Source organism: Xiphophorus maculatus, chromosome 20, assembly GCF_002775205.1.
Source record: "Xiphophorus maculatus strain JP 163 A chromosome 20, X_maculatus-5.0-male, whole genome shotgun sequence".
Taxonomy (NCBI): domain Eukaryota; kingdom Metazoa; phylum Chordata; class Actinopteri; order Cyprinodontiformes; family Poeciliidae; genus Xiphophorus; species Xiphophorus maculatus.
In genome coordinates this window covers 19,770,380-19,783,573 of record NC_036462.1, presented here as the reverse complement: position 1 = coordinate 19,783,573, position 13,194 = coordinate 19,770,380, and the positions used below count along the sequence as shown (strand labels likewise).

Sequence of the window (13,194 nt, the reverse complement as noted above, 5' to 3'; positions counted from 1 at the left end):
TTTGATTTCCTTTTCTTTTTTCTTCAAATCAAGTGTTTTAAAATTGATGGTTTTTATCAATCTAAACATTTTTCTCAGACAGATTTGGGTTTACTAAATAAAAATTATGTCACTTGCCTTCTGTCCACCAGGGCCTCTGGCCCCTGGGAAACCAGTGGATCCTCGCTCTCCAGGTTCCCCTCTTTGACCCTGATGACAAATATGCTCACATTGACAATCTGTACAATTTGATCATGTAAACTGCACAGATTTTCTTCCTTTTGCTGATAGTTGATCCAAGTCATTTAACTAATTAATACCTGAATACTCCTCAGAATTTCAGTGAGAAATTTCTATACACACGCTGCAGGATGAATGTCATTGTATCCATACAGATTCAGAGAATTTCAAAATTAAGTGGACAAGTTTGAATTTGTTGGGGATTTTCTTTAATCTACACATAGTCACATTAATAAATATATGCTAAAATATATACACACTTTCCCAAACGTTTTCACTAAATGTCCCTAAGCAATTTCCCCCTGAACAGCGTGTATTTTGTATCTGTCAGCAAGTTTCTGGATATTTGACCACCCTTCTTATCAGAAGGGAAGAGATAATGTAAATTGGTTGGTGTTCTGGGACATATCTGGCTTTTTAAGAAGACTCCAATTTTTCAATACGGTTGAGGTCAGAGTTTTGGTAAGGTTTTCCCAGATGTCTGACTTTTCCAATTCAAAAACAAATTTTACATCTCCATCCGATTGCAACACCCGACTTTGTCCTATTTCAATTAAATGACCTTGTCATGTGAAAAGAAAATGGATGTTCAAATGTTAAGAAAAATCCAAAGCTCAGCCATGAACAGAAACCTGCTGTAACACCTGTCCCTGTTTATAGTGACAGATTTCACATACTGAGGGAGCTGACAGAGCAATATGCTCTGTCCCACAATAAAAACATTGAAGCCTGACTAAAATTTGCAGCTGCCCACATGGACAAACCAGTTGAAGCATTTTCTGACTAAATTTTTCCAATTATGTTTCTTTAGTAGAAGAGACTACCCTCTTCCTACATTGTGACTTGGTAATATTTGCCCTCTCTGCCTTGCAAACGTTCTCTAAATCTATCAGGTTAAGAGAACGCCAGAATCCTAAAATTAATCTCTTCTCCACAATCCTCATGACTTCTGTCTTCCCATTTTATTAATTTTGGAGAAAATTCCAGCTTTTTCTTATATCAGTGTTGTTCCATATTTTCTCCAATTATTAATGCCTTTCTTTGTTCCATGTGAAATACACAGCTATAGTACTTCAGATATCTTACCCTTCTACATATTGATTTAATTGTACAGCAAGATAATTTTGATCCTTTGTAAAGCTCTGAAAATTAGGGTTTTGGTTTAAATAAACTAGCAAAAAAACAAACAAACAAAAAAACAAAGTCTGGTTTCTGTGCAACCTGTACATTTAAGGAAGTATGTATATATTTGCACCCTCATGTCTAATTTTGACTCTTCATTAAAGAAAATCCACAATAAATTCAAGCTTGTGAACCTAATTCTTTCTTGTTTTTTTCCATTTATTTTGTTTCGTAATCATTCTCACACACAGTTAAGCGCATAGTTCAAACACACAATTAAAGAAATCAAACCATCGATTTCCTTCATCAGTGTGTGTAAAGCTTTTACCACAACCACATGTTCCATGTTGATGACATTACATTGTACACATTGTGAGAAAATTAAAAAAGGCGAAACAAGAAACTCTTTAACGCTGACAGAGTTGTGAATCAGTGCAACTATCTTCAAACTGTTTACATTAAACACCAAACAATCGATTCCTCTCCACTTAAATTTACCTGCTCTCCTGATGGACCCTCTTGACCTTTCGCCCCTTTTTCTCCTTGAGTACCTTTGACTCCTCTGTCACCCTGAGTTAAGCAACAGCAAAATCCAGCGCTTATTTTCTCTGAGTGAATATTTGTTTAGAACAATGTGCCTTTGGACGTCCACTGACTGTTTCTCCTTTGTTGCCCTTTCCTCCAGGTGGTCCTCCCACCAGCACAGTGTCCCCCTGTGAGCGACAGGACAGATTTTGAAAGTGCTGTTTCGACCCCCACAGAGGAAAATAATAGTGTTTATTCTTGTTCGTTCTCTCACACTCTGTGATTGTTTCATATTTCAGCTCATCAGTATTCTGCAAATTCATTATATTCACCCAACTTGATGTGAAAAAGAGCTCTATCAAATCAGGCGCTGCTACTGTTTCCCATTGATTTCAAATGTATAAATAAAACAAAAACATTTTGCGAGAGAGTGAATGGCAGTGGCGCTCGCTGCATATTAAAATGCACAAACCTTATCTCCTTTCTCACCCGGGAGTCCGCCGTCTCCCTGTACAAAAAAAAGAAAGAAGAAAAAACACAGATTAGGTGAAACAATTTATTGGTGTTTGTAAATTTAGTTCACTGTTTTACATGTAGAGAAAACTCAAGATGAAGAAGATGGACTACCTGAGGATAAGTAAAAATGGGAAAAGAAATGAATTAAAGAAAATCACCTTTTCTCCTCGAAGACCTCTAATCCCTGATGGGCCCTGATTGTTGAAAAAACACAAAAACACATTATGTTTCCATGTAAAAATGACTACTGTATGTCTGCTTCTGCCACTAAGAAATTATTTCTGTTCTTGTTCAACAATAAATGACCGGAAATTAAGGGAAGACACAACTTTGTAAGCCCTTAGAGCCTGTGGCTATTGTGATTTCCTTCTTCCCTAAAAGTTGCAGCACTGAGAAAGTAAAAGACACAGTGAATGATATGTTTACAGTCCAGAAAACATTTTGTGTCCTTGTGAGAAAGGCTCTTCATCTGTATAATGATTAAACAAATGCTTCTTTGCTTCCATTATGCCTCCAAACAAGACTGTTTTATGCTTTCAAAAACGAGAACGAGAGTGCTGAAAGCATTTCAGAAAACACCCGGGTGGTCTGCATAATGCTCCTGAGTGCTACATGAAAACAGAAACATCTGATATTTACCGCTGGTCCTCTGTCCCCATCCAAGCCAGCTCGGCCCTCCTCCCCCTGAGACACAAAAGGCAAACACGCCAGAGTTAGTTTTCCATCATCCAAATGTAAATTTACTCTTCAGTGCAAACACACTGTTGCAGTCCCATAACTGGCTTCTTACTCTGGGTCCTGAATCTCCTCTCTCTCCTCTGGGACCGGGAACTCCAACACCGACTTCCCCCTGGAACCAGAAAACACACATTTATACCTTTAATAACCTCGATTGGCATTCCTGTAGTAAGACAGAGGTAGTGGGCTTGTGAGCTGGAAATAAATTACCTTGTCACCTTTGACGCCATTAGTACCAGCAGAGCCCTAGAAATAATCAAAAAAAATATATATTTATTTATAATTGTATTACACTTAGAATTGAATTGGATACATTGTAACTACTTCTACATCTGGCAATATGGTTAAATTGCGATGACTTTGTTAGATTTGTAAAAATTTAATTTGGACTGAATAAGAATCTGTGTGGTTCTATATGAATTGGCCCCATTTGTCTTGTTAAATTTTTCAAGGATAGATTTGTTCAGTCGGTGCTGTATAATGAACTGAAATGAATTGCGCTAAATAGAAAATATACATTCACCTTATCAATTTAACGGAAGAGATTTTAGAAAAACTCATCTGCACAGAGTGCTGTCCACACAATTACAATGAAAACTATCAGAACAAGTAAAAAGACAGTAAGTCTACAATAAATCTCAGGAGCTAATAAATCAAAGAACAAAACAAAAAAAAACCAACACTATTAAAGTGATACCACAAATCAAACGTCAGTGTATCAGGCTCAGCCAGAGCAGGAACCTGAAATACAAGCGTTTCCAGAGGTGTTATAAATAGTTCAGTCATATTGGCAGATCTCGCATGAGGCGGGAGACTATTCCAGAGCTTAGGGGCTGCAACTAAAAAAGCCTTGTCAAATCTATTACATAACTGGCAAGTGGGAATTTGTAGAAAATAATTGGTTTTGATGGTCCTATGGGTCTGGTATGTGCATGAGTGATAAAAGTTCTCTAAAGTAATGTGGTGCTATGAATTCTTAAATAATCTAGGAACCAGTAGCACGAAGCTAAAACCAGGATTCTGTTGTACCACAGTAGATCTGTTAAGAAGGCCAGATTTTTAAAAGCTTGAAGACAACAAAGTAAAACCAAAGTTATTTGGTGAAAGGAGATGCTAGAAGGTCAATCGTACTCTCATCACCTTAAAAGATTGTTGAATTTCCAAATGCAAGAAGTTATATGCTGCATTGAAGTTATTCTTCATCTAAGATAATATATGTAATTTTAGTCATAAAGACTAAACTCAAGTAGGACTGGGCCTTCGTCACAGGGAAACATGTAGTTATAATAATGCTGCTGTAATTGCAATTGATCCACTTTTCGATTTACTGCCCAACACTTAGCAGATCTATTTGCTTGAATAAAAAAATATATAATCTAATGACCAACAAAACAATGAAAGGAATGTTGTATTCCTAAGAGTTAACAGATGCAATGAAAATATGTTGGGGCCTAAAATAAAGTCTTGGAGCATTCCAAAGAGAAACAACAACACTGAGGACTAGAGCATGTAAAAAAAAAATCAACAAAAAATTTGTTTTACCTCAGTTTTAAAGCTGCAGTGCATAACTTTTAGAAAAATATATTTTTTACAATTTTGTTCAACCTGTCACTATGTCCTGACAATATGAGACAGATAATTTGTGAGAAAACAAAAATCAGGCTCCTCTGCAACCTGTCTGTGGACCTACTGCCATCTGCAGAAATACAGGTCAGAAACAACCAATCAGAGCCAGGAGGAGGGTCTTATCGCTGTCAATCACACTCATGTGTCCTACAATAAGATTGGCAGATGCAGGCAAAACAGATTCCCACTTCCTGGTTTAAAACTTTCAGACGCTTATCACAAAAGAGTTCTGCAACGTTAAAAATGAACTCACTGGCTGCCCTGCGGGCCCAGCAGGACCAGGAGATCCAGGGTTTCCTGCACGGCCAGCAAATCCCTGGAGGCCCTGAAGATAGAAGCATGATTGTTCCAAACTTTTCCCAAAGCTTGGCACAGATAAACAAAATATAAAAAGAAAACAATGCTAATTGTCCACAAACCCTTTCTCCTGGGGGTCCAGGAGGCCCTAGTTGTCCATTTTCTCCTCTTACACCGGACAGTCCAGGATCTCCAGCCTTCCCTTGTGGGCCCGGTGGGCCAGCTGGACCAGGAAGCCCTGGATCGCCCTAAAATACGGTGATTGTTTTTTATGCTGTGGCAGATGTGATCAGTTACACTGACTCCGACTGGAGATAAAATCTTAGATCCTCCTCAGCCGTAACGCACCTTTAAACCCGGAGGCCCAACTCGACCGAGTGGACCTGGCTGTCCAAGACCTTTCTCTCCCTGCAACATATATTTTTGTTGTTACTTTCACTGACAAAGTACTTTGAATTCAGATGAAATAATGAAAATGCATAATAAAAGATGAACCTTATCTCCTTTAGGTCCTGGCGATCCCGGTGTTCCCTGCAAAAACAAATAAGAACACGTTTTAGAGTTTTAAATAAAATATGACAGCAAGAAAAAAAAAACAATAAGTAATAAAATAGAGATTTAGTAAAAGATGACTCTTTGACCTTAAAGTTAAATTGTCCTTTCATTGCCTCTTATAGGTAGTTAGTTCATTTTTCAAACTTTTTTTGTTCATTGCACAATGGTTTTCTTCTTGCTATTCTTTCAAAAAGTCAAGATTTGTGGCGTGCATGACTCATACTTATCAACTGATTCTCCAAACAGTGCAAAGATAATTTCTCACTGGGCAATATTTATGAATAAATGTTCCTTTTGCATCTAGGAATAAACGAACCAAAATGTGATGTTTGTCATTTTCTTTGTACACTCTAATTTATTACAAAAACTGAAATGAAACTCAAAATTTAAATCATAAACAAGCAGTAAATGATGATTACTTACATCCTCTCCTTGCTCTCCTTGCTCACCAGCCACTCCCTTGCATGATGACAGGTAACACATTGTAAAAAGTGCTGTTATGAGAGAAAACACACTGCTCTGTTCTGCAGCTATACTCACATTCTCTCCTTTGATGCCAGCAGGGCCTTTGTCTCCCTTGTTGCCCTAAAGCACAGAAGTTTACAAAAAGAGACACTTGAAGCTTGTTTTGTGTTTTTGACTGAGAGCGAGCTTGTTTGGTTATACTCACCTTCTCTCCAGGTAGGCCTCGCTCTCCAGTCGTACCGGGCAGCGTCACACCCGGAGGACCCTGCATCAGACAGAATCAGATAAGTCAGCTGCAGTGAGCTACTGTTCTCATTTCTAATGAAAAAAAAACCCACAGCTTATAACACAGTATTTGCACCTTTCATGCCGACATAAACAGTGACTCACCCTGTCTCCTTTAGGACCAGCAGGTCCAGCCACAGCCTGGAGGAGGGAGGGAAGAAAAATACAGAAAATGACTATGATTTCTATTTACAGCGGGAAAAAAACACCTGCTATTGTTATAAGTAAATGCATAACTAAAAGCTCTGCCATTAAGTGCCTCAACACTCATCAATATCCTCTCCAGCTCCTTGGTATTTTCAAGGATATCCAATAAACGCAATCTCAGCCTTGCTCAGAGTCAAAGGTGTTGGGAATTGACTTTTTTTTTGGTTACTTGTGTAAGTAAGTCCCTGTTCTTACCAGTATTATATTCAATGGTTTTAAAAGAATCCTAATCTGTAAAGAGCAAATCTACCTACAAATAAGCCCAAAACTATTCATACCCCTGGCAGGTGTATGAATAGATTCAAATGAAAGAAATGTCTCAAAGATGATAAAGAAAACTGATGGCATGTTGCTTAATTGTCTTTGGCTACAATTTTTTAAAGTTTGTAGACCACTTTCCCCCATCCTAATCTTTAGGATTATCTCAAATGTATTTTCTGGCCTTGGCTAGGCCACAGCAAACATTAATAAGACCAACATTTTATTATTAGCTTATTATTATCCAGAGAAACTTCTTCTAACTTATAAATTATGGAGTACTTATAACATGAGCATCTTTATATTCAGGAATTAGAAAAAACTTAGAATCCAGAGAAAGCTTAACTAGAGAAACTACTCATTACCTTAGATCAACATTATCAGAACAAAGATCCAGAGAAACCCCTACTAGTTTATAAATCACAAACTACTTATTCTTAAACATGGGGTTATACTTTTTATTTTCTTTTTTCTCCTTTTGCTCTTTTCTTTGGTTTGTTGTTTTGCTGTATTTCCTTCTAATTCATGAAAAGCACTTTTGATTTGCCTTCTTGCTGAAAATGTGCTAAATAAATAAAGTTACCTTACCTAAATACCTTCAGTAAGAAGGTACATGTTGATTAAATTACTATTGAACACTATATATATATATTTCTGAGTGTGTGTGAGGATGTGTGGGCGTGTTGTGTGTGTGTGTGTGTGTGTGTGCGTGTGTGTGTGTGTGTGTGTGTGCGTGCGTGTGTGTGCGTGTGTGTGCGTGTGTGTGTGTGTGTGCATCCAGTGTAGGTACTTAGAGTGTTTCCTCAACAAGGCTCTCAAGGTCTGGTACATCCTTGTTTTAAATATCTCATGCTCTTCTTGTCAGGAAAGCTCTCAGATAAGATGTTGGCTATCCATGCACAGCCACGTTGTGTTTCAGCGAGGGATGTTCTTCCAGAGCCACACTTTGGATATGGACACAATTCATAGTTTAATAAAATGTTATTGATGCCAAAAGCTCTGGTTTGTTTTCTTGGTTTAAGATGAGGCAGATAAAATATGAGGACAATTTAAAAGTGTCTGAAAACTGCCAAAGATGTTAACAACAGATGTTTACATTTTATACAAAAAAAAGTATTTGTTTTGGTTAAAGTTAAGAGCTTTTCTTTGGGAAATAAATGCATATCAGTTTAGAAATTTCCATTTCTTTGGACAAAGTTTTTATCTCATCTTATCAGTTAATTGCATGTTTCTTACGAGTTTATCTGAGGGATGATCGTAGCAGCAAGTAGATGTGGAGCAGATGCTGCCTGGTCATTTATCAAACTGCTGAACTCACTGACAGCATCACCATGGTTCTGTCCAAGGTGCTGAACCTGAGGTTGTTAACGATGGGGGAGCTTGTCGAGACACATGTCACCACAACTCATGTCAATATTATGAACAGCAGGACATCTGTTGAATAGTGGGGCTGCTCACAAAACAGAAAACTTGCAGGAGTGAGTGTGAGTGTGTGTGTTTTCTGGAAACATTTTAAAGCAGCTAAAATAAGAACCAGCATCTCCAGATCAGATTAGGTTATATGACCACATTCCTTTCTATTCTATTCTACAGATTTATTTATTTATCATCAAAACACATAAAACTAGGATTTTTTAAAAAAGAAACCAAATATATTTTACTCTATCAACTATTGTGAGCCAGATTTAAATAAAGATGTACATAAAAAAGAAAACTACAAAAAATACATTCAGGACAAAAACAATCATCATATACGTTAAAATATGAAAAGCAATACATGTTTCCAGCTTATTCCGCGCAGCTTTGTTTTGCACTGATTTAAACACTGCGTTGAATGCTGCTACAATGTTTCCAACATTTCCAACAACTTAATGAAGCTGTAACCCAAACTGTGTATGAATAAAATATGTGCTCTAGAGCTGAAATGTTAGCTTGGAGTTTCATCTTGCAGTTGTGATGAACTTACATCCAATCTTAAATTCCTACATTTTTACTGGGCGCTGTGTGCCTCTGGAAACTCTGCAGTCATGTGTTTGCATCCAGTAGATGCAGGCGCTTCTGTATATATGTCACAAAATCTGGCAGCAAACCAGACAAGACATGTTCTGTGTTATAAAATGCAACGCTCCAGGCCAAAATGTTTGACTTTTGTTTCAAACAAAGAGTGTCGGTGTTGGTGGACGTGTTGAAAGACGTCACAGAAGGCTGCAGTTTAATTGATGGTTATAGGACGCCATAGAGAATATTGATGGCAATACCTACTGATGCCACTTACACCATTAAGTCCGGCAGAGATCACAGAAGAGAGCACACAGCTTATGATAATGTGATGAATAAACAATCCAAGTGACCTTCTCTGTCACTTTGAGACTCAACAAGGCAAATTTGTCTCAGTTAAGATCCTTACTGGCAGAACTGGCACGTTTGTCAAGTCAAAACCGGTCGTGTTTGCAAATGTCTGCAGTCATTACAGCAGAGACTGCAGGCAGGCGGAAACCTAAGAGTGTCAGCAGCAGGATGGTTCCTCTTTGGAACCATTAACAGTGACAAATTACACTTTTGGAGCTATGATGGCTTCATCATAGAACCATCCTGCTGTAACTGAGTACATTAAAGAGGCTGGCTATTTGTGTTGATGTAGAAAACACAGACCTTCAGGGCTTTGTGTTGCATTATAGATTATGTTGTTTTATTCAGCCAATGACATGGACTGTGTAGAGGAAATATTTTATGCGATTATGGCCAGGATTTGTACCAGAGTACCAGCATGTTGCTGTAATGATGCCTTAGGGAGTCACTTACATGATTTTCTGTTTGTACACTTCAACATAATGCCCAAATCAAATAATTATTTATTACAGTATAAAACTGTGTTTAATCTGTTCCTTTAGATGAAAGCATGTTCCTGTTAGAGAACTGTGACATTGACAGCAGTCAGCTAACATAGTCTGCAGTGTAGCTTAACTAACTAATAAATATATAGTGCACATACATTGTGTGACATTGTGTCCTTTTACAAGCACAAATTGCAATGTATGCTATTGATATTAAACGTGATAAAGTATAACCATCAAGTGGAAGCAGAGTGAAACATGTATTTAATTAAGTAAAAATATTTTCAATTTGAAGTGGATTCATATTTAGTCCACTTAGTCATTACCTTGCGGAATCATTATTTTTGCTGAATAATAGTCAGATTGGAGGTAGAGTGTCTCCAAACATCATGTCTCAAGTCTGACCACAGATTCTCTGTTGGATTTTCAGGCTGGACTTTGACTGGGCCATCCAATTGAAAACAATACTTTGATCTAAGATAGTTCATTGTAGTTCTGGAAGTATGTTCAGGGTGATTGATGTTCTGGAAAGTGAATATCTGGCCTAAGTTAAGTGTCTTGTAGTCTTTTAGCAGCATTTCTTCAAGAATTGCCATATATTTAGATTTATCTTCCAATAATCTCCAACAAGCTTCAGTTCTACGGTAAAGAAAAAGTTCACATTGATAACCACACACTTGTACTATGGCAACACTACTATTTCATCACGATCTAAATGCTTCCATCAGGGTTAGAGTTGATTCATAGCTTGAAAGAGAAGATTGAGATTTCAGGCATTTACATCAATTTAAATACTGTATGCAGCAAAGATTTACGCCAAAGTAGCACATGCACTTGCACAGCAGGTCGGCTCTAGAGGAGCCATTTAACTTATAATCTGCATTGCGCCCCACTTGGGAAAGCGGTTAATCTAACAACCAAATTAAAACAAACTATAAAAAGTAAAAATGAACAATCTGAGCACATATATTTTTGTTTTTGCTAAGATAGACCAAGACCAAGTCAGGTTGAAACAAAGTGACTGAATAATTGTCATTTTCAGTGTCAGCCCAGTGAGAGGACTCTCACCTTCCCAGGAGGACCACTGTCTCCCTGCTCCCCCTTAAAGCCAGCCAGCCCTGGAGGTCCTGCAATACCCTGAGGAACAAAGTGTCCATTTTAACACTGAGGATGAGTCAACAAAAGCACACAAGGAACACAATGCTGCTGTTCGATGTGATCTCCTGGTGAATTTAGGCAGTTTCTGATCTACATGTGTTGCCCTATTGAAAACCATGGACTACATGTGAGTCTAAATGTAAGGAAATTAAGCACATTTTGGTTTAACAGGTTCTGTTATACCATTGAATTAATCTGGGATGTAAATTTCAAAGTCTCAGTGGCTGACTGCCTGGCTTAGAAAGACATGAAACTCCACATGCTAGATTAAAACTGGCCAATCCCGATCTTCAAGAGCCAGCACATGGTTTAGATGTATCTGTTAGTCCAACAAAGCTGAATTACATTCTAAGTTCTTGCAGAACTTAATAGTACAGAAGAAGTCTGAACCTTTCACTTGACTCGTGTGCTGAACCAGGAGAATATCTACAATATTCTCCTGTTTTAGATATGCTGTTTTAGTACACTCCTCCTAGGACACTCTGAGTGTGTCCTCCTAAAACATGTGTGCGTTTTAGGACGAGTGTGTCCTAAAACACACTCGTTTTAGGACACACTCCTAAGTTAGCTAGGATAAGCTAACTTATCCTAGCTTATCAAATGTGGCATTTACCAAATCTTCTTATGCAGCTGAAAAACATGGCAGATGTGCAACAGTGATGGAAGAATAAACCACATATTACGTCTTTCTATCTTCACAATGACTTTGCATTGATTTCAATCATTTTTTTCATTAATTTCATTAATTAACCTAGACTTAACCATCACCAGTACATCCACACCCCTAAAATTCACCAATATTCACAATAAATTACACCATGTCTCTAAACCGACACAAGAACATCACTTCTTCTTATTGGGCCTGGGCTGTGGGCCCCATAGTGAGCAGTGAATCCTCACAATATAGTATTTGTTGGAATATTAATATAAACAAAAAAACCCACACACACACTTGTATATAGTACCTGCTTTCCTGGTAACCCAGGAAATCCTTCTTTACCAGGAACCCCGTCTCTTCCAGGAACACCAGGCTTCCCCGCTTCACCCTGAGGAACAGGCCACATCATGGTGCATTTCATATTTGTTATAAACATGAAATGTGTAGTTACAAAACATCTCCACTCAATTCTACTTATTCTATGCACATATGTGCACCCAAACAGCATGTCTGAACAAACCAAATATGAAAGGAGAATGGTAGAACTAACATTGACCTAAAATCTTAAGGTTCTTCTCCATAAGCTTATTTTTAAGCTGCCAAAGAAACAAAAAGAAATGCTACTGAAGCTGCTATTTATCAATCAGGCCTTGTTACAGATGTTTTGGCATCGACTTTAATCACCTTCCTATTTTCACTACAAGAGAAAAATGCCTCAGGGGCAAAACATTTCTTCCATTTCCCATTTCCCCTCCATGCTCCACGGTGCAATCAGAACAGAATTAAATACTCACCACCTGCCCTGGCAGTCCTGGGGGGCCCTGCGGACCCTGTAGGGAGAAATAAACACATTGCTTTAAGGGAATATAATCTATGTTACACAGCAAGGAGTTTTCAATGAGGAAATATGAAGGTTGGTTTTCCCTGAAGGGAAGCTGGCATTTTTTAACAACACATACAACAGCTCCTGGTGGGCCTGGTGGTCCAGGCAGACCTGTGCTCCCTTGAGCACCGGGAGGACCCTACAGAGAGGAAGAATAAACTCAAACACTGCACATCTCTTTCACAACTTCAGTGTTTGTACTGCTGTGTTATTGAATCCGAGGATAAAGAAATATTTAGTGTAAAAGACAGGCTCAGCTGTCTTACCTGGACACCGATGCCTGCCTCTCCTTGATTACCCTGTGGGAAGGAAATGTGTTTGGAGTTTCAGGACTTTATAAATGCAGGCAGAACAGACAAAGTGCTGAAAAATACTGTGAAGTTACCTTTATACCTGGTGGACCTGGGATGCCAGCAGGACCCATGGGTCCCTATTAGCAGAAGCAGGAAATTGAGCTTTAAACTGTGGCAAACGATCATCAATTAAAACACTGCGTTTATACATACAGTTGGTCCCCTTATGCCAGGCTCTCCTTGGTTTCCCTGTGAGAAAATGTTTCATATTTAATGTTAAAACTTTGTTGACAAAACCATAAGACAGCAGTATTAGGTGCAGGTACACACACCACATGCTAAGGAACATTCTGACATTTAGGAAATTGTCTTGGCTATTTCGCTGAAAGTTAAAGAGGAAAATCAATTTTTTTTTTTAGATAATTTATCTACTAAGAAAGCTCCAGAATGCCACTGAGTCTTATTAAACCTATTTTATCTTTTATAAAATTACTAAATGACACATTTCCAGATGTTCAGCTGCTAATAGTGCTGGAACTCTAAATACATTCCTCA

The 13,194-nt window shown here is 38.1% G+C and overlaps 1 protein-coding gene across 2 annotated transcripts in view; it reads right to left on the bottom strand.

The window, feature by feature from the left end:
• The window catches only part of col7a1 (collagen type VII alpha 1 chain), a 75,299-nt gene that overhangs the window by 14,768 nt on the left and 47,337 nt on the right, over positions 1 to 13,194 (bottom strand). For both annotated transcript variants that reach the window (XM_023325080.1, XM_023325081.1), the window contains exons 81-103: positions 12,853 to 12,888; positions 12,732 to 12,776; positions 12,613 to 12,645; positions 12,423 to 12,485; positions 12,258 to 12,293; positions 11,771 to 11,851; positions 10,716 to 10,784; positions 6,454 to 6,489; positions 6,269 to 6,328; positions 6,139 to 6,183; positions 6,022 to 6,057; positions 5,539 to 5,574; positions 5,392 to 5,451; positions 5,166 to 5,291; positions 5,000 to 5,071; positions 3,331 to 3,366; positions 3,173 to 3,232; positions 3,022 to 3,066; positions 2,541 to 2,576; positions 2,339 to 2,374; positions 1,998 to 2,054; positions 1,840 to 1,911; positions 118 to 189 (exon numbers count right to left, since the gene is read on the bottom strand). In XM_023325080.1, the coding sequence (XP_023180848.1) occupies positions 118 to 189; positions 1,840 to 1,911; positions 1,998 to 2,054; positions 2,339 to 2,374; positions 2,541 to 2,576; positions 3,022 to 3,066; positions 3,173 to 3,232; positions 3,331 to 3,366; positions 5,000 to 5,071; positions 5,166 to 5,291; positions 5,392 to 5,451; positions 5,539 to 5,574; positions 6,022 to 6,057; positions 6,139 to 6,183; positions 6,269 to 6,328; positions 6,454 to 6,489; positions 10,716 to 10,784; positions 11,771 to 11,851; positions 12,258 to 12,293; positions 12,423 to 12,485; positions 12,613 to 12,645; positions 12,732 to 12,776; positions 12,853 to 12,888 (1,248 nt within the window). The remainder of the gene's footprint in view (positions 1 to 117; positions 190 to 1,839; positions 1,912 to 1,997; positions 2,055 to 2,338; positions 2,375 to 2,540; positions 2,577 to 3,021; positions 3,067 to 3,172; positions 3,233 to 3,330; positions 3,367 to 4,999; positions 5,072 to 5,165; positions 5,292 to 5,391; positions 5,452 to 5,538; positions 5,575 to 6,021; positions 6,058 to 6,138; positions 6,184 to 6,268; positions 6,329 to 6,453; positions 6,490 to 10,715; positions 10,785 to 11,770; positions 11,852 to 12,257; positions 12,294 to 12,422; positions 12,486 to 12,612; positions 12,646 to 12,731; positions 12,777 to 12,852; positions 12,889 to 13,194) is intronic.